This window comes from Paramisgurnus dabryanus, chromosome 2 (genome assembly GCF_030506205.2).
Source record: "Paramisgurnus dabryanus chromosome 2, PD_genome_1.1, whole genome shotgun sequence".
Taxonomy (NCBI): Eukaryota; Metazoa; Chordata; class Actinopteri; order Cypriniformes; family Cobitidae; genus Paramisgurnus; species Paramisgurnus dabryanus.
In genome coordinates, this window is record NC_133338.1 from 14,704,992 (window position 1) to 14,726,258 (window position 21,267).

General features: G+C 35.1%; 1 protein-coding gene across 2 annotated transcripts in view; it reads left to right on the forward strand.

Annotated features, from left to right (window-relative positions):
• The window catches only part of ndrg2 (NDRG family member 2), a 70,767-nt gene that overhangs the window by 20,357 nt on the left and 29,143 nt on the right, over positions 1–21,267 (forward strand). For both annotated transcript variants that reach the window (XR_010545714.2, XM_065294345.2), the window contains exons 2-4: positions 9,041–9,133; positions 14,765–14,806; positions 14,929–15,034. Coding sequence is in view for 1 of the 2 variants with exons in the window: in XM_065294345.2 (XP_065150417.1) it covers positions 9,059–9,133; positions 14,765–14,806; positions 14,929–15,034 (223 nt within the window). In the remaining variant the exon portion in view is untranslated. The remainder of the gene's footprint in view (positions 1–9,040; positions 9,134–14,764; positions 14,807–14,928; positions 15,035–21,267) is intronic.

Sequence of the window (21,267 nt, forward strand, 5' to 3'; positions counted from 1 at the left end):
TATTTATTATAAAATGTTACACGAGTCAAAACAATAAATACAATAATATTTTTTTTATTTACTGCTTTTTTGATGTATAGAGCCAGTTAAAAATTGAACAGGGTGAGTAAACATTAGAACCACCTTTTTTCTCCACCAGGCCAATAGGAAAAATCCTTAGCGTTAAGCCCTGATATGGTTATCATGTTTGAACTGTTTGACATGTTCTTGTTGAGATAAAACAAGCATGTCGCTTATAGTTCAGGGTTGGGCAAACACCCCTGAACATTTGTTGACTTGAGGACCACATTAGGGTTTTGGAATCTTGTTTACTGTAGATGATAAATGAAACACTCAGTTACTGCTGTGCTGTATAAGTTTACATAGACAAGCAGTTTCTTGTACCATCTATACCTTGTTTTCAAACATATTTTTAAAAACAACTCTCATGTCATATCCATTGTTTAAGTCAAAGTGTAGCATGTTTAAGCAGATTACCATTTGCATTACCATCGTTTTATTTTAAATTCCATGGTTGGTATAAACTGTGGTTAATGTGGTGAGACCAGTTAATGTGTGGTTACAATGGATTTACTGTGAATGAAGATCAGACATATACTGTATGCTTACCAGTACTTTAGGGCTGCTTGATTATGGGCAAAATAATAATCATGATTATTTTGATTTAAAAAATCTTAAGCACGGTTATTTAACATGATTACTAATGCATTTATTTAACCTTTTTATTAAGTAAGTGCTGCAATATGCTACTCGTGTCAAAGCAGTGATGCCTTCGAAGTGCCTTACAAACACATCTGAAAAATCCTGAAAGGATTGCTAAGATCATATATATATATATATATATATTGTTGCGATGATAACGCATCAAACTTTAAAGTTATATCCAAGTGTAGTTAAGGCTCTCAACATGCTTCAAATGGCATGAAACTTGGCACGCACATTACAGTTGCTGGCTGTTAGGCAATGGCAAAAGACATGGGCATGGCCGGGGAGCTCTGTAGCATTAAATGGAGTTAGATTTACCTACACTCATCAAACTTGGGTCATACAGTGTATTGTTCTCATCAAGCTGGGCAATTACAGTCATTAGTTCTGAGATCGTTTTGAGGAGGGGAGGAGATTAGCGTTTTGATTAACGATTATGTGGGCACATACATATTTTTTTAAATATTGAAGCTCTGAGGACACTTGTATTTCTTAAAATTATTTGCAATCTTGAAATTTGTTTGACTCTGGGCTCCAGAAGCAAATAAAAAATTAACATGCTACAGATTCGGTATGTAGCATCTAGAGACCAAATAACTTAAGTTATAAAAAGCTTTTTGATAGTCCAATCGTCTTTTGTCGTCTGTATCAATAAATTTGCCTGTCATTGTGGCTAAATGAGTATGAGGTTGTGAAAGTGAGGTAATTGCCAGTGGAATGTAACCTTTGCATGTAACCCTTTTAGTGAGTAGTGATCAAACACTGTGAGTCACTGCAGCACCCAGGGAGCGACTTGGGAAAAGTTGGTGATGGCACAGTGGATAAGACACACGCCTTTGGTGTGAGAGACCTGGGTTCGAATCCACTGTGACACACCATTGTGTCCCTGAACAAGAGGCTTAACCCCTAGTTGCTCCAGAGGTGTGTGACCTCTGACATATATAGCAATTGTAAATCGCTTTGGATAAAAGCGTCAGCTAAATTAATAAGTAAGTAAGGTGCCTTGCTCAAGGGCACCTCAACTGCTTCCTGTTAGCTGTGAGAATCAAACCAGTGACCTTTGGGTTACAATCAAGACTCTCTTACCACTAGGACATTGTGAACTCTCAAAATATATGGATGAAATGTATTGTAGTTCCATCAAGCAGTTTATGAAAAGGAATTAAAGACAGACTGGTATTAGTATTTTCATGCACAACCATCTCTAGAATTTACAAGAAATTGTCCAAAACAGAAAAAAGTTCCCTGGCAAAAATTGCTTTGTTGATAGCAGAGGTCAGAAGAGAATGGCCAGACTGGTTCAAGGGCATAGAAAGGCAGTAGTAACTTAACCACTATTTAGTGTTGATGCCATGTATCTCAATCCCTTTATGACCACAGTGTACCCATAATAAAACTGACAAATGACAGTGAGTTCACAGTACCGTACTCAAATGGCCTCCACAGTCACCAGATCTCAATCCAATACAACACCTCTGGGATGTGTTAAAACAGGAGATTTGCAAATCTCCAAACTATGTAATGCAATACGGTATGTGTGGAACGTCACGTGACCAAACCAGAAAACTGTGTAGATCACTTTCAGTTGCCAAAATGTGCTATCGTTAGTGTTGGGCCTGCGAGATCACGAGACACGATAGTATCGGAGGGCGGGGCAGTAGTTTACGCATTTATTTATTTGTTCATTTTTTAATCATTTATGATAAGTCACTTGATTGATTGGACAAAAAAAGAAGCAATGGCAACACTGTCATGACCGCAACCTTCTTAAAACTGATGCCGGTAATCAGAGCGTGGAAAAGCCCAGGCGCTCTAAAATTTCCTGCGTGCCAGGGAGCGGGAACAACTCGCTGGTTTTAACCTTCTGCGCTCTAAAAACCTCTCTAGTCCAAGGAAGCTGCGCGTATTACAAGCTCAGAGGTTAGAAGGAGTCCATGTCACGCGCATTCAGGTCCGACCCAGAGTCCAAGGCGGAATTGCAAGTGCAGGTGTGTGCGAGAAGGAATCCGTGCGCATTACAAGCTCTCTCGCACAAACCATCTTATGTGAGGAAAAGCATGCAATGCGCATGTTAATGTGAAACTATGATTATAACAATAATAACTATCCCCAACTATCATCATGAAATCCTGCTATTGGCTATATGTCTGATGATCGTCGATACACAATACTATTAGCTAGCTATCGTAGCTTGTCATTGTTATTCATAGTATTATTATTTGTGTTATGTTTTTTTTGTTCAAATATCTGAATGTATGTGAGAAGAAAATCCTTTTGTTAAAATCTATAAAGTTTTCTTTATTTAGTTAATTTTCTTTTACTTAGGTTTGAAATGTTAATGAGCATATCCACTGGACATCGGTTATATTCGTCTTTGATAGTTCCTACAGGCTTCATGTATGAAAACAGCACCATGTCAGCGTAGAGCATACAGAACCGGAAGCAATCTACTATGTTAAACAGGAATGCGGAAGTAAGTTGCGCATATACCCTATTTTGTAAATATGGACTAAAATCCATATGGAATAAAAATCAAATGTTTGTGTTCTAGCAACGTGTAGCCTAGGGCTGCACGATAAATTGGATGTGATAATCATGCGCATCTTGTCAGTAAAGCCAGTTCCTTGATTAGTTATAAATCACCATCACCTGCTTTCAGATGGAGCAGCATTTACTACACGAAGCTGTAGTTCACTGACAATCGGGGCAATTTTGCATGAATTATTGCGGACGTATCGCCTGCGATATTGCCCCACTTGTTAGGGGACTATGGCTTTGTGTTAGGGATGGGACGATTACCGGTTTCACGATTATTAGCGATAAAATGTCCTGATGGTTGGTATTATCATTTAAAATTTAATTATCATTACAACCGTGTTTGATTACTGTGATTTTGAAAACTCACGGTAAATCCTGTCCAGCCAGAATCAGTTTGACGCAGGCGTGCACATGCAACATAGTTTTTTGGACAAGAAGGCATTTAAGGGATAATGTATTGTATTAATTCACTGTAAACTTATTAGACAGATTTATTTATTTTTTACCACATTAAATATTAAATTGTGATTTTTAAAAATAAAACTTGTTCAAATTTTTTCAGTGTGTGTATCAGTTCTTTTTGAACATTTCCATCTCATTTTAACAAAACCATGATAAAATTGATAACCGTGATAACGTTGGTCACTATTAGCACAATATTAAATTTTCATACCGTCCCATCCTTAATTTGTGTAGATAATGCTGCTCCATCTGAAAGCGGGTGATGGCCATTTACTACTGACTTTACTGACGAGATGTGCATGACCATCGCATGTGATTTATCCTGAAGCCCTACAATAGACACAGACAGATGACTTGCTGATTTGTCCTGTGTTTTAGGGGTGGGCGATATGACCAAAATCTTCTATCACGATAGGATTAATTTTATATCATGATAACGATATGTATCACGGTAGAGTTTTTTATGTTTTAATAAGGTTTAAATCTTTAATACCATAGAAATGTTCATAATTCTCACAAAAAAACATATACAAGCATAGAAAGAAGATAAAAACAAACAAAACTCAAGCTCTCTGAAGATACACAGTCAATAAGAATGATAATAAATAATTATGCATGTATGTATAGGCCTATATATATTTTTATTTAAGGTAGAAAAGTGATTTAATCAGGAGCAGTGAGAGATTTTTTTCTCAATGCTGTTTGATTAACACGAGTGACAGACAGGAGCAAAATTAGGTAACTTCCCCTTTAAGACCAAAGTCCGGATCCAATACACTGTTACACATGCGCTTTCTCTTTTAGCTGTTTACTTTCTCTTAAGACCTTACTGGTCGTGTTTATGATGATGCTTGCAAAGACGGGAATTTTGACGCATATGTGTATTTAAGGCCAATAAAGCGGGAAAAATGCTCACAAGCTTAATAAGCAGAGGTCGCGCGACTTGCGCGCTCCTCACAGACAGAAAGAGCAGCGGTTGCGCGACTTGTCCGCTCCTGACACACAGAAAGAACGCACGCATACAGATCTGTTGTCTGTGTTTCAATGGCTTAAAATAACTTGTTTTAAAACTGCAGTGCTTAAATACGTGTACAAACGTTACGTTTTCGCGACCACACGCACAGGAGCGTGACGTGGGCACGTAACCTCGATAGAAACGATAGTCCAAAATCTCTACCGGTTGACAAATTTCTACCGGTTAATTTTGTCTACCGGTTTATCGCCCACCCCTACTGTGTTTATATGAAAATCTGATTTATTCACTTGTGTTTTATCTGAAGTAGATGAACATTAATCTCACAACCCCAAATGTGCAATGATTAATGTTAATGCTATTTATTTGATGTTTATGCAAACAAAAGTGCACTTACAATTAAATTAAATTTTAAATCGTTAGCCAGTGACCTGAGTTACTGGAAACTATTGGAAGTGTATGGGTAACCAGTAGAAAACTGTGGTAGTGTCAGAGTGATGTAAAATTTTCTTAACATTTCATCTCTAGTTTGTACTTTGTTTACATATGACTAATTAACACTTCGAGTTAGGTAGTCTGGCATGAGTGACAGCTCATTGGATGGAAAATGCACTTCCCTTTTTTTATATTTTTTATACCGTCAATAATATCATTACTGCAAATATTTTTAAAATATCATGATATAATTTTGAAGCTGTATTGCCCACCAGGTAGCCTACTTAATAAAGTGGCTAGTGTAGTTTTATAGTATTATATCGTCACTCCATATTTTGTACATTTTGTTGGTCACCATTTAGGCTTGTCATTAGGGGTGGGCGATAAACCGGTAGACAAAATTAACCGGTGGAAATTTGTCAACCGGTAGAGATTTTGGACTATCGTTTCTATCGAGGTTACGTGCCCACGTCACGCTCCTGTGCGTGTGGTCGCGAAAACGTAACGTTTGTACACGTATTTAAGCACTGCAGTTTTAAAACAAGTTATTTTAAGCCATTGAAACACAGACAACAGATCTGTATGCGTGCGTTCTTTCTGTGTGTCAGGAGCGGACAAGTCGCGCAACCGCTGCTCTTTCTGTCTGTGAGGAGCGCGCAAGTCGCGCGACCTCTGCTTATTAAGCTTGTGAGCATTTTTCCCGCTTTATTGGCCTTAAATACACATATGCGTCAAAATTCCCGTCTTTGCAAGCATCATCATAAACACGACCAGTAAGGTCTTAAGAGAAAGTAAACAGCTAAAAGAGAAAGCGCATGTGTAACAGTGTATTGGATCCGGACTTTGGTCTTAAAGGGGAAGTTACCTAATTTTGCTCCTGTCTGTCACTCGTGTTAATCAAACAGCATTGAGAAAAAAATCTCTCACTGCTCCTGATTAAATCACTTTTCTACCTTAAATAAAAATATATATAGGCCTATACATACATGCATAATTATTTATTATCATTCTTATTGACTGTGTATCTTCAGAGAGCTTGAGTTTTGTTTGTTTTTATCTTCTTTCTATGCTTGTATATGTTTTTTTGTGAGAATTATGAACATTTCTATGGTATTAAAGATTTAAACCTTATTAAAACATAAAAAACTCTACCGTGATACATATCGTTATCATGATATAAAATTAATCCTATCGTGATAGAAGATTTTGGTCATATCGCCCACCCCTACTTGTCATGAGTTTTTTTTTAAATATTTATCCATTAAAAAGTATTTAAAAGTGCTTGTCAACACAGTGTGTACTCATTTAAAAATTCAGATTTTTTTTGTTTTTGTGAAAAAGATTAAATTTGGACATACCAGCTTTCAGAAGGACAGCGACAAATTAAGTAAATATTTTATCGGTAAGCAAGCCAGGCATTTAATGAAAATGTGCATGTTTTAATGTAAGTTGTACATATTTCCTGTACTTATCAAGTATATAGAGCTATACTGTTATTTAAAGCAATTACAGAACAATTCAGGCAGCAGCATTGTCAGCCACTTTCTTTTATGTAAAAGTTTAGTAAAACTAGCAGCAGTTTCACTTGTATTAAAATGGTTTTATATATAAGCGTTATAACTCTTACTTTATAAATAAACCTCAGTATAATATTACATTAATAAAGCTACACACTGTATTTGTGCAGTTGTGTATTGCAATCCTGTTGAAGGTCATCATAACTGTAGTTGTGTAACGGTGGTATTAAATTTGCACCATAACTTGGTAAACAAGAAGATCAAGACATGGCTGTTATGTCCAGTATTGGAGTCACCTGAATGAAAAAAAAATGATGATATGTATTATGTAATTTAATGGGGCGATTACAACCAACATTTGTTGATTTTTATGAGACTCTTTTTTTTTATGTTACAACATTTATATAATATATAATAGTTTCAGTTTATACATCTTATCAATATATGTCAGGTTTTTACACGGGACAGAACCCAGACATAAGCTGTGTCTCAAATTGGGTTTGTACTACTCTACGTCATTTTGAAGTATAAATAGTGTAAGTGGTGTGTTCACATGGAAATTTCCAACAGGAGTAAGTGCATTTAGATGATACACTCATTCAACCGAGAGAAAAAAAATAGGTGTGTAACACTGGGCACTTCTTGCTCTCAATGGTAACGGTTTTGCTGATGTAGCAGGAGAGAGGAGGGGCTGTCAGGCACTTTGTGAGCAAACTTTATCTGTGGAGACGCTTCTGTCTGATGGTGACTGAGGTCATGTTTTTGGCAAATCAGTTAACACTGATATTAAAAGATTAATGTACACAATAAATTTATTGACTTGCGTCATATGCCCTCATCTAGGAAACCACTTACCACTTGTGTTCAAAAAATAGCAGTATACTAATAAAAAGTAAATAAAGTGCATTATAAATATGTTACAATAAATGTATCAAAAACATTACAAATTGAATTCCAAATCAAAGCATTAACAGAATTGATCAAGTCTGTCTTGTTCTTTTAAAGGGAAGCAAATCAAAAAAATATTAACTTTTAAAAAATAGCTGTGTCAATGTTTTTCTCTGTAGGCACTTAAACCAGAAGACATTTCCTAAGATTTAACTTTACTTACTAATTAAGATTTAACTATTGAATTACTCATATTTTATTGCCATTTTAAAGTATTTTAGATATTATTAGCTGAGTATCTTAAACTTGGTGGACATCAAATTTTTTGTTGTTTGCACCATAATACTTAATTCTGTGTAACTGATACCTGTGTTGTACACAAACATGGACAAATACACTGATTCATGTTTTTTTTGAAGAAAATCATTTGGTTATTATATTTATTGGTAAATAGCTGGTAGAAATCTGAAAATAGAGAAACCAAAGCTCGGGTCTTAGGTTAAATCTAATTTTTAATCGAATTATGTTGTTTCTTCGAGCAATGTTTGGAACGGCCAATTTTACTTAGAAATTCAGCAGCAGATATATTTTATAACAAACATTTGGTTCTACTCTTTTATATTAAAAGACAAAAAATGACCGTTTGTTTCACGGAATGAGCTAATTTTCTAATTAAACTTCCCACTGCTGTTATTTTGGGGAACACGTTTTATAAGCCAAGCCTATAAATCCACGGAAACAATTAAACAACAAAAATGTGTAAACACATAGTTCCATATTACAACAGAACATCAAAACACAAGATTGGCCAGCCTATCCTACACCAAAACCCATTTGCCATATGCCTATAGACTCTGTAAACATACGTCATCAATTCTACCAACAATGATAAAAACAATACCACGTAGCAATAAAAGTTATGTCTGTATGTACTGAACCTCATGTACTCAAATTCAGTGCTGGGGTGCTGGTCTATTCTGTCATATGTATAGTAATATTTAATATTATTATTTAAAAATAATAATAATAATAATAATAATAATAATAATAAATTAAAATATGAAAACATCATGAAAATATGATACTGTATTTCTGAAGAAAACTGTTAGAAAAGTATTATCTTTAGTAGAACCTAAATGTATCCTAAATCACAAAATGAATGATTAGACCCAACAGTTTTCCTTGTTATTTTGACCCTATGCCAAATGTTTGACACATCTATTGAGTTTACGTGCATTAATCATAATTCTACATTGGCCTCTATCATTAAAATAAAGGCCTACCTCTCCCCAAAACTGTTTAATGAAAATAGGGGTGTGCTGAACCTAAAGGAATAGTTATTTTTAAAGACATTTTTACAACACATAAGAATAAAAAATAATGACTCTAAAAACATTTGATTGATTAATATTTAGTGTCGTATGGGCCTTCCATTACAAAAACTGCAGAGGAAATATGTTTTTCTTTTGTTGTTAGAAGTGTGATTTGTTATGTTGTTTATAATGTATACTTTGCATTTCAGATAAAATAGGCAATTACCATGACATCAGAAATGCAGGAGATTGCCATCACAGAAGAAAACCCTTTACTGCCAGGTCAATCTGACGCTGGGAAGGTCAGACACAAACAAATTTCAAACATGATATACATGTACCTCAGGCCCTACACGGTTACTTTCTTTTCTGTTTGTCTGTCTTTCTTGAGTTTGTCTTCTGAAACCTTTTATCGTTTATGTATCATCTCTATCGTGCTGCTGCCACCTTTTGGACATTTTAAGAACTTCACCATTCATGTGCTTTCAATTCTTGAATAAAATAAAATCAATCACATTTATAAACATTGTAAATTATGTAACCTCTTCACTTAAGACCTCTGTGAAGTGGGCACCCCATTTATTAAGTAATCATCTAAACTCTATCATTTGTTTGTGCTTTGTGCTGATTTGAGCTGTAAATTATCAATTGTGCTGGTTTGGAGTTATAAAACTTTACTATTTTTTATTTTCTGGCATCACTCCAAATTAGCGCTGTTTGTGCTAGATTTGTGCGGTTTGAAGAAATGCTGTTACTACTTTCCTTCATGGAATATATCAAGAATGTTTTCGGAATAGGTGATGTTTATTTGTACCTCATTTGTGCAGTTTAAATGCCATTGTATCCTTGACATTGTTTCTCTTGCTTTTAGCAATAACAAATGTGATTTCAAACAGTGAAGTCACACTCCACCTCACGCCGATCGAATTGCCCCAACAGGTGCCCTTCATTTGTGCTCAATTTGTGCTGTTAAAATGAACCCAGTTGTTAGGGTTCCTCCTTAAATGTAACGGAAAAAGTTTTAGAAGCACATCACTTTCCACTCCATGTCAACCCTTCGTCCATATTGCTTCAAACCGGCACCGTATTTAAGCAATTCCATGCAAATGTTAATCTTTAGATGAAAAGTTTTTAACATAAGAACAAAACCAATTTAAAGGGATAGTTCACCCAAAAATGAAAATTCTGTCATCTTTTACATACTTTTATGTTGTTCAAACCTGTATAAATGTATTTGTTCTGAGTAAAACAAAGGAAGATATTTTGACAAATGTATGTAACCAAACCTTTCACGGACCCCATTTACTTCAATAGTATTAATTTCCCTACTATGGAAGTGAATGGGGTCCACAAACGGTTTGGCTACAAACAGAGGTGTATAATACTTAAGTATTTTAGTTACATTTTCCAAGCATCTGTGCTTGATCAGAGTGTTTGTCTTGGGAAAAAAATTACTTTTCTTTACTAAAGAATTTTCACTACATTCTAAAGCATAGAATCATACTGTGTATTCATTATATATTGCATATTAAAATTGATTTAATGCCTATTTACATAAAAATTATGTACTTTTACTTTCTTGAGTAAAAGTACGAAAATAATTTTTACTTAAGTAAAAGTACAAAAAATTACTAGATGTTTAATGTACTTAAATATTAAATATAAACCAAAAACTTGAAATTATGTTATGTAGTGGAGTAAAAATTATGATAATGGTTCCTATTTTAACGATCGCACGTTACGCCCAAAATACTCCCATTAATCATTAAAAAAATAGGACCAACCCTTTTCGACCATGCGCTAAACGCATTGTCTAAAGCGCACAGCGTAACGTCTAAATGGGCGTGTCCGAATCCACTTTTGCTAATTTAATGACTGGAAAAATGGTTTGTGCGCCGAGCGCATGGTCGAAAAGGGTTGGTCCTATTTTTTTAATGATTAATGGGAGTATTTTGGGCATAACGTGCAATAAACCAATGAGATTCTGAGCTCTCATCCCTTTTAAAAGCCAGTTGCGCTGGCGCTATGTCTAATCCCTATTTAGATGACAGACTTTGTAAACTGAAAAACTAAGCGGAGGAAGAAGATCCCCAGTTTAAGATTAATGTTAAATAATTGTGTTGTTTTACACTTGTATAGAAATTGTTATTTTTTTCATTAAAACCTTTAAAACCCGTTTTCATTTAGTCATGGAAGTAAAAAAGCAGGATTTTAATTGCTTTAAATGGCTAGCCAATATCATCAAAAAAATAATTTACAAGTTTGTAAGAAAAGGTTTGTACTGTAAAAATACTTTATTTGTTACAAACAGGAGATAAAGAATTTACAAACGGCTCTCCGCAAGGTTCAGCACTTGGACAGCGTCAGTTTTTTTAAGCATTACTTAAAAATGTTTCTCATCTCACCATATCCACAGGTACAGAGTCATCATATACAATAAATCTGTGAGGTAGCATTAAAAAACATTTAAAAACAGATGCATTTGTTTAAAGCAAAGCATTTATTTACTTACCAGGCTGCAGGTGAAGCAGCTCTTTGTGCCTTCTAACGTCTCATAATTAGTCCTCATTTATGTCCAAGAGACTCAATAATAATCTTTTACATTCAATCCTTTAATCTTTCATATTTAAAAGCGTTTTTGTGCTGCTGCGCATTCATGTATTTGTTAAGCAAACCCGCGTTGTCGTCCCGTTTAGGCGCATATTACTAATGCGCTCTTTAAATAACAAAAAAACATATTGCGCCATTGACTTTAGACTTTAGACCAGGTTTTTGTTGGTCAATTGCGTAGTCTATTTTAGTTGCCTCAAAATAGCAACCCGCCAACAATGCGCCTGAACACACCTCGTTTTCAGACCAGAACGCCCATGGTCGCAAAAGGGGGCGCAAATGCATTTGCTATTTAAACAACGCGGCGCTAAACGTGAAAATTATAATTGCGCAGGGCAAAAGACACTTGCTGTATTGCGCTGGGTGTAAGATAGAACCCATTATGTTTTGGAATGTATGTTTTCCAAAGAAAAACACTAATAAAATATGAATAATTGAAAATGTACTTTTATGTAGAAAGTAAAAATACTTAAGTACTACAAACACTTCTCAAATTATCTTCCTTTGTGTTGATCAGAACAAAGAAATTTAAACAGGTTTGTAACAACATGAGAATGAGTAAATGATGACAGAATTTTCATTTTGAAGGGAATAATCCCTTTAATGTTGTCTATTAAATGGTGTATTTTACTGTACCTTTAACATAAACTTTTTAAAATTGCCTTCTTTTCCCACTACACATGGCCTGAGGCCGGGATTAAGCAGATTTGAAACAAAAGTATTTGATGAACATAAGGGTTGCAAAGGGGCCGAAAGTTTCCAGTTAATTTCTGGAAACTTTCATGCAAACTTAATCATGGGAATTTTGGAAATATTTTAAATTGGAAACTTAATAAAATTTATGAGAATTATTTGGAAATTTATATAAACTATATTATATACAAACATAAATAAACATTTTGTTTGGTCATAAGCAGACATTGCATGCAAGGTACCCAGCTAACAGAAAAAAGTTCTAATAATGTTCCCTGAAAGTTCCCAATGTTCTCAAAAACGTTCTGCCAACATAGAATGTGTCCAGTTTTCTTGACGTTCCAAGAACGTTTGTGTGTTATCTCAACGTTAGAGGAATGTTACATTTTACCAATTTTAAACGTTATGACAATGTCCTGTTTTAATGTTTACACAATGTTTAAAACAACAACTGTTTATTATATTGACTTATATTGAATGTTATGTAAATGATTGTGAAACGTTGCATTTTATTATTTTATAAAACATTATTTCTGAATGTTCAGGTAATATATTGCTGTAGAAACCACAATTCACTTGTCAGGTTTAGATGTTGATGTTTTGTTTTATTTAAAGTCACCATTAGTGTTTAGTGTTTGTTTTAGTTGGACTCTTGATCATTGGCTTTGTGCTTGCTAGTTTCTTCCCTGGTTGTGTTAATACACCACATTTGTTATGAACTTGTAAAGTTAATAGTGTAATTTTGTGGTTGGTACATAATGGTAAAGATCATCACCTAATTATTTTACTAATCAAAAGTTTATTTTCTGTCAGTAATGTTTATGAGATCCAGCACTTTCACAGCAGTTTTTCATTATGGAGTTTTAGAAACTTTGGACAAAAAATATCTGTTGTATAATTGGGACGCACAAACATCAAGAATCAGAGTATTATGCTGCGTTCCAGGCAACCTGTAACCCGTAACTCACGACTTCAAAACCACGACTCACGACTCTGAACTGGGAGTACATCGATCTAGGACGAGTTCACGGGTGGGAAGTCACGGGTTTGACTGTCGTTCCCGTGCACTTTCACCGGTAGAAGGTAGTAAAAACACGAGTTACAGGCTGCCTGGAACGCATAGGGTCGTGAGTCGTGGTTTTGAAGTTGTAACTCACGGGTTTAAAAACCTGCCTGGAACGCAGCTTTGAAAGTGAAAGTGCTGGATCTCATATACATTATTGACAGAAAATAAACTTTTGATTAGTAAATTAATTAGGTGATGATCTTAACAATTAAACCAACCACCACAGAATTATTACACTATAATCTTTACATGTTCATAACAAATGCAGTGTATTAACACAAACTTAACACAATCAGAAAAAAACTATCAAGCCGAAAGTCAGGGATCAAGAGTCCAACTAAAACAAACACTGATCACAATAATGGTGACCTAAAATAAAAACAAAAAATCAACATCTAAACCTAATAAGTGAATTGTGTTTTCTACAGCAATATTTTTACTGAACATTCAGAAATAATGTTTTATAAAATAATAAAATGCAACGTTTCTCTATCATTTACATAACAATCAAACAAGTCAATTTAATAAACAGTTGTTGTTTTGAACATTGTGTAAACATTAAAACATAAAATTGTCATAACGTTTTTAAATGGTAAAATGTAACATTCCTCTAACGTTCAGACAACACAAAAACGTTCTTAGAACGTCAAGAAAACTGGACACTTTCTATGTTGGCAGAACGTTTTTGGGAACGTTAGGAACTTTCAGGGAACGTTCTTAGAACTTTTTCTGTTAGCTGGGATATACATTTTGAAGAATCCTGATACTTATGCTAATCAAGCCTGGATTTTTTTTTTTAACAAAAAGTTTTTCTAATATTTATGATTTCTGAAGGATTTCGATTAAATAAATACAGGTTTGATAAGCATAAGAGACTTATTTCAAAAACATTTAAAATAGTAATGTGCCAAACTTTTGGGTGGTATAGTAATTCTGTATGATAACAGAAAACTGTCTAGCAGATTGTAGAAGAAATAGAATCACAGCTTGACCTAGCTACATGATAGCTAGCCTTATCAATTTTAATTTAAATAGTGCTAAGATTACAATTAGATATCTGATTTACATTTTGACATTATTTTGTGTGCAGGATTCAAGAAATTATCTTTGCATGTTATGGGAGAAAGTACATGCAGGGGAAATGGCCTCAGTGGCCCTTCAGGAAGCAGTGTGCTGTGTGAATGTGACTGAGAAATGTGCAGGGTAGAAATTGCATTAAATTCTGTTGTTTTAAACAAAATTATGCAACAAGATTTTTTAAACTACATTCAAGTTCCCTGTTATAGACAACTCTGCATTTTTTTTTTTCAAATTTCCATACATTTCCATTAATTCCCATTGAAAGTTTCCAGCTCTGAAAATTCCTGGAATTTTGCAACCCTAATGAACGTATAATAAGAGCATTTGGTCAATATCATTATCTCATTATTGACATAGGTGGCATTTAGCTGCTTTTGCATCTGAGCTCAAGAACGTTGCATTAAGAACGTTTATTCATTATATTTATTGGGGGTTGGGGCAATGCATAAACATAGTTATGTCATTGTTATTTATATCTGTGCAGGAAGCAGAGATTGCAGCCAGGATACTGTTGAACAAAGGCCAGGTGGGTTAGAGATGGGCTGCCTATCTGCTATGCAAACACTTCTCTATTTCTTTGTACAGTATTTCCTTACGTATACATAAGCTTAATTGTTACTTCCCATTTTTAACTCTGTGTGTGTACAGGAACACAGTATTGAGACCCCCAATGGTTTGCTTCATGTGACGCTTCATGCCACTGGAAATACACGTCGACCAGCTATCCTGACCATCCATGACGTAGGAATGGAGAGTAAGTCAAACTAAAACAAAACTAAGAAAAGAGTAAAACATTTTATTTTAATCCTTTGCTGGACTCCATCCTGCCATGCAGAAAAAGGAAAAGGTGCACTCCCCAGCCCCCGACGCCAGAATAGAGAGTAATAGAGCAGAAGTGTGGACTTAAGAAAAGATAGCTTTGAGATGGTGATTCTTTAGTTCCAAACCTAATTAAACACACATATGTATAAACATATGTAATTGGTCAGGAAAATAATAGAGGATCATTAAGAGGGTAAATATAGCAGAGTTTATAATACATTAATATGCGATTCACCCAAATGCATGAATAAAAGAAGAATCTAAATGAAACTTGCATATCTGATCATTACAGGTGAGCTACAATAGTACAGGAATCAAAATGCAACAGGGATACATATGGGTCAGTGACAAAACGTAAAAACATGTTTTTGAAAATTATTAAGAACAAATTATGGAATGCATATTCATGTGTTTAAAAAGTTTTGTTTATTAAACATTTCAGTACATTTTAGGACATTTTTTTCATAATATTTTTGATATCCCCATAAAATAATTGTCAGGTGGTACAACCTATCTTTTTTATTTGCCAGATGAGTTTAAATGCGCTCTTTGAGCCATGCTGATTGTTTATTTCATTGTGGCATTTAAAATAATAATCCTGAAAATAGTTTAAAACTGAAAAGTTTTACCATAAAACTAACAATTGAGAACTACAAATTTTAGAACAATAATAAAAAAGTATAATCACAATTATAGACAACATTAGTTTGCATTTGTTAAAACTAAAATTATTAGCTAAATTATTATTAAAATTATTTAGCTTAATGTTTTGGTTTCTTTTAAGAAACACTCATAGCAGTTGCACACTTTGGGCCCTATTTTAACGATCTAAGCGCATGGTCTAATTTACAGACGGGAAAAATGGTTTGTGCGCCGAGTGCATGGTCGAAAAGGGTTGTTCCTATTCTTTTAATGAGTAATGGGAGTGTTTTGGGCATAACGTGCAATAAACCAATGAGAGTCTCAGCTCTCATCCCATTCAAAAGCCAGTTGCCCTGACGCTATGTCTAATCCCTGTTTAGATGACAGACTTTGTTAACTGAAAAACTAAGTGGAGGAAGACGATCCCCAGTTTAACATTAATGTTAAATAATTGTGTTGTTTTCCACTTGTATTGAAATTATTTTTTTATTAAAACCTTTTAAACCCGTTTTCTTTTAGTCATGGAAGTAAAAATAGCAGTCTTTTAATTGCTGTAAATGTATGGCTATCCAGTATCATTAAAAAATATTTACAAGTATGTAAGAAAAGGTTTGTACTCTAAAAATACTTTATTTGTAACAAACAGGAGATAAAGAATTTACAAACATGTGGAGAGCCGTTTCAGCACCCGGACAGCGGCATGAGTTTTTTTTTTAAAGCATTACTTAAAAAATGTTCTTATCTTACCATATCCACAGGTACAGAGTCATCATATACAATAAATCTGTGGGGTAGCATTTAAAAACATTTAAAAACAGATGCATTTGTTTAAAGCAAAGCATTTATTTACTTACCAAGCTGCAGGTGAAGCAGCTCTTTGTGCCTTCTAACACAGTGGTCACCAATCCTGGTCCTGGAGGGCCGGTGTCTCTGCAGAGTTTAGCTCCAACCCTAATCAAACACACCTGAAGCAGTTTATTAAGGTGCTTCAGGTGTGTTTGATTAGGGTTGGAGCTAAACTCTGCAGAGACACCGGCCCTCCAGGACCAGGATTGGTGACCACTGTTCTAACGTCTCATAATTGGTCCTCATTTATGTCAAGGAGACTCAGTAATATTCTTTTACATTTGAATGCTTTACTTTTTCATATTTAAAAGCTTTGGTTCTGCGGCGCATCCATGTGTGTGATAAGCAAACCTGCATTGTCGTCCGCTTATAGGCGCATATTTCAAACGCACTCATTAAAAAACAAAAAAAATATTGCGCCATAGTCCTTAGACCAGGTTTTAGTTGGTCAATGGCGTAGTCTATTTTAGTTGCCTCAAAATAGCAACGCACCAACAATGCACCTGAACATACCTCGTTTTTAGATCAGAACGCCCCAAGGTGGTTCTTAAAATGCATTTGCTATTTAAACAACATGGCGCTAAACGTGAAAATGATAATTGCGGCGGGTTAAAACTTGCAAAAGACTAGGGCTGCATAACGATTAATCGCGATTAATTGTTTGCAGAATAAAAGTTTTTGTTTACATCATATATGTGTGTGTACTGTGTATAATAATTATGCATAAATAAATACACATACATGTAGATATTTAAGGGCGTATTTACATTTGTATATACATGTTTATATTTATAAATAATTTATATTATATATAAATATTTAATCTATAAATATTTTTTTCTTAAAATTATACATGCATGTGTGTATATTTATTTATACATAATTATTATACACAGTACACACACATATATGTTGTAAAAAAAACTTTTATTCTGCAAACGATTAATCACGATTAATCGTTATGCTGCCCTACAAAAGACACTTGCGTCGCGTATTGCACTGCAGGGGGTATGATAGAGCCCTTTAACTTTCTGGTTGCACCAGAAACCTGACCTCCGCAATGAATTACATTTAACAGACTTCTTGGAAATATACAGCACTGTGCAAAAGTGTTAGGCCACCACCACCAGCTTTGTTGTTTTAGCAAAGTTTTAAAGTCCATCCATATTAATTTTTCACTCTTTTTTAAAATACAAACAGAAAATACAGGAAATATGTACACAAAATTAAAAACAAAACAATTTTCAGAACTAAATGTCTTCTTCAGGCATCGGTCAGTATTTAGTGTGACCTCTCTTGGCATGAAACACATCTTGAGACTGAAGTCCTGAAGTCATTTGATTAGAATGAGAAAGTAGGATTTAATTTCATTTAGGGTTAAGAGATCCTGCAGCTGTCTGCTATTGCTCAAGTGGAAGGGGAGTTTACCATAAATACTTGACACTTCAGCTTGTACTTTTATACTGTTTTTAATACTACATACAAGTTTCCTGTATTTTCTGGTTTTATTCTAATTAAGAACCTGAGAAATAATTATATATGATCACTATATCATTGCAAAAACAACAAATCCAATGGTGGCCTAAGACTTTTGTACAGTACTGTCACAGTCCTGTCTTGTGTTTCCCTGTCTGTGACTTTTAGTTTGAAGTTTTGTATTGTCATCCATGTCTGTAGTTCTTTTGTTTATTGGTCATTGTATTGATTTGTTCCCAGGTGTGTCTAGTTTCCTTGTTACCCTCATGTAGGCTATATATTGCCCTTGTTTCAGTGTTCCTTTGTGAGAGCGTTAACATTGTTTCATGTTAAGTGTATTTGATCCTGTTTCCAGTTCTTGTTACCTGTTCAAGTCTGATTGGGTTTTGTTATTTGTAAAATAAATAATCTGTTAAAACTTGCACTTGCATCCATTATCTGTTTCGTGACAAGTACTGTATATATTATAGTATAATTTTTAAATACAATTAAATTTGTTTGATAAAATAATTTTTTCTAGGTTTACATTGGTTGTATCACCTGACAAATAAAGTGCTCTAGCCTACGAGTAGTAGTCTCCTCTCATTTGGGAATATGCTACACTAGCAAATCACCTCATAATGCATTTTGGAAAAGAAATTAACATTCAATCACAATTCACTATCAGTCAACTTGTAGTTAGTGAAGCCAGAATCTGATGTCACAGTCAAGTGTAGTAGAGACCACAGAGGAGCTTGAAGAAGTCATCAAAGAAGTGTGTGTACATTTAACAAAGTACTTCAAAAAGAGTTCAAATTTCTAAAAAGAGAGACACTATCAAAAAGCACAGAGACGCTATTAAAAATAAGTGTGCTACTCTTGGTCCAGCTCTTGAACGAATTCTGCACCTTTTTGATGGTCTGCGTGCATACTTTCTTTCTCAAGAAAAGCAACCCTTGCTCAAGACTTTGACTTTGATTTGCACTTAAGCAAACTGCAGCTTTCCATTGTGCACTTGAGACATTAAAGCAAGAGAATTTATCTGCCTTTGCACATTTATGATTTGGGAAATGTCTTGCAGGCTAGGCTGGATGAATCATGTATTCCCTCTGATATCAAAACGCAGTTAGACACCCTTGTTGAAGCCGGTGACTCAGCATCAGTGGATTACGTTAATAATTGGAGCTGCTTACTGGGGCTACAAAAGAACAAGAGTGGGTCCTACTGAGAATACTTTCAGAGCAGCCTTAGCAACTTATTATTCAGAATACCTACTCTCGCATTGATTGACGAAACCATGCTCTTTGATGAGGGGATCTGTGCTAAACATTGTCACTTGTCGCATCACTGAATGGAACATAACAAATTGCCTGATAGATGGACAGATGTGTTTAGTGAGATGGGGAGCAAGTCACTAAACTTTGGGGTCTAACTTTGGCTATAGAGTTTTTTTTTTGCCGGCCTGGTACGTCTGCACCTATCGAGTGCATGTTCTTGTTAAAGGTGACATAGAATGATTGAACGGAGTATTTATCCTTGTTCTGTGATGTGACATGTAGACAAAAAATTTTTTGTTTGGGTATGTAATGCCTTAGAAGCTTCCTAAAAACCTCTCTCAGATAGCTCTTTTAGGGTGGGGGATTTTAAACAAGTGGTTTTGCACCTATTTGGCTCCCCCTACTGGCTTAACTTGCAATCTCATTACTGATTGGCTGACTTTGCTGCCACTCAAAAAATGTAGCCAATTATTTTAAAGTGGAGGGGCAGTTAGATGCCTGTGATGTCATAAGCATCAGTTTTTCAGATTAGGCCGTTTTCTGGCTGACATTTCTAAAGGAGGAATTTCTATGAGACTGAGATGTTTAGCATGTTTAGCCCTTTTTGTATGTTTGTGAATGTGGGTAGACTACCATTATTCAACAAAGACAAGGTAAAAATGTTTTTTCATTCTCTGTCCCCTTTAACATTATGCAGATGAAAAATCATAGACGAATTAAAAATCTCAACAACGAAGGCCATGCTTTTTTGTAGGAATTAATACATTTTATGATAAACGTTTGAAAGACATGGTCTGTCAAAAATTGGTTTTAGTGAAAAATACAAAATGGCAACAGTGAATGATGCTGTTGCACCTGATCTGCATTATTAGATATGACTACATACATTTTTTTATATAGCTAACATTATTATCAATTGTAAATACTTTTATGTGTACAGTGGAAGGTGAGGGTCTTTGGGTCCTGTGTCTGTCCCGTATCGAGGGTTTCAGCAGTAACACCATAAACAAACTGCTTTCGTGGAACACACAAAACATCCTTAGTTCAAATCATAGCTAAAGCGTATTAAAAACTACACTTCGCTAATGTTACTGTGTAAAATGTGTACTATGTAATGCATGCAATCTTAACTACAGATCAGCTCCCATCAAATAATGCCCCCCTGGACACAAATATATACATGTTATGTCATTGACCAATATATCTATAGAAAAGCACAGTTCACATTAAAGTTGTAGTCATATTATACCAACCCAACCGTGCCTGAGCACGATTGTCCCCTCTCCCTCTTCCCCTCTACCCTTCCGATCTCTAAACATTGGAGGTTTTTATGAAGGCAGATGAATATGAGTGGTCGTGCAATTGATGTCTCTCCTTTTAAACCACACTCTGGTCCGATTTGCAATCACACTGCACGTTCCTCACCTGAGCCCAGGGCACGATCACACTAATAAAACGAACCAGGCTTTGGGGGTCAAAGGTGCTTGGGCACGGTTTAATTTGGATAATGTAAGAGCGTCCTAATGGTGCTATTCCATTACATAGTACCCCATGGGGGCTTTTCTACTGGGTTCAGTACTTTGTACCCTAGCCTTTTTGTAGTACCACCTCGGTTGAGATTCCAAGTGAGCTGAGCTGATACTAAAACATGACATGAAAACACTGTAGATCACTGATGGGTCTGAAAGAATCATCATTACCTGTATAATTGCTAAAAACAAGATTAGCTTTACTTTCGTGTATGCGCTGTCTCCAGCAAACCCTTTGTCATCTGTGCTATAAGTTCCCAAACACCCTTTTAGCGGTGAAAAACATCCACAGGATTAGAATAAGGAACACCATACCAGTCATGCAGTTTGTGGCGGCACATCCGCCATGCGCACGTCTGCATACATGCACTGCATTTTTGCAACTTAAATTAGGCTCAGCAGAGCACGTTGACTGA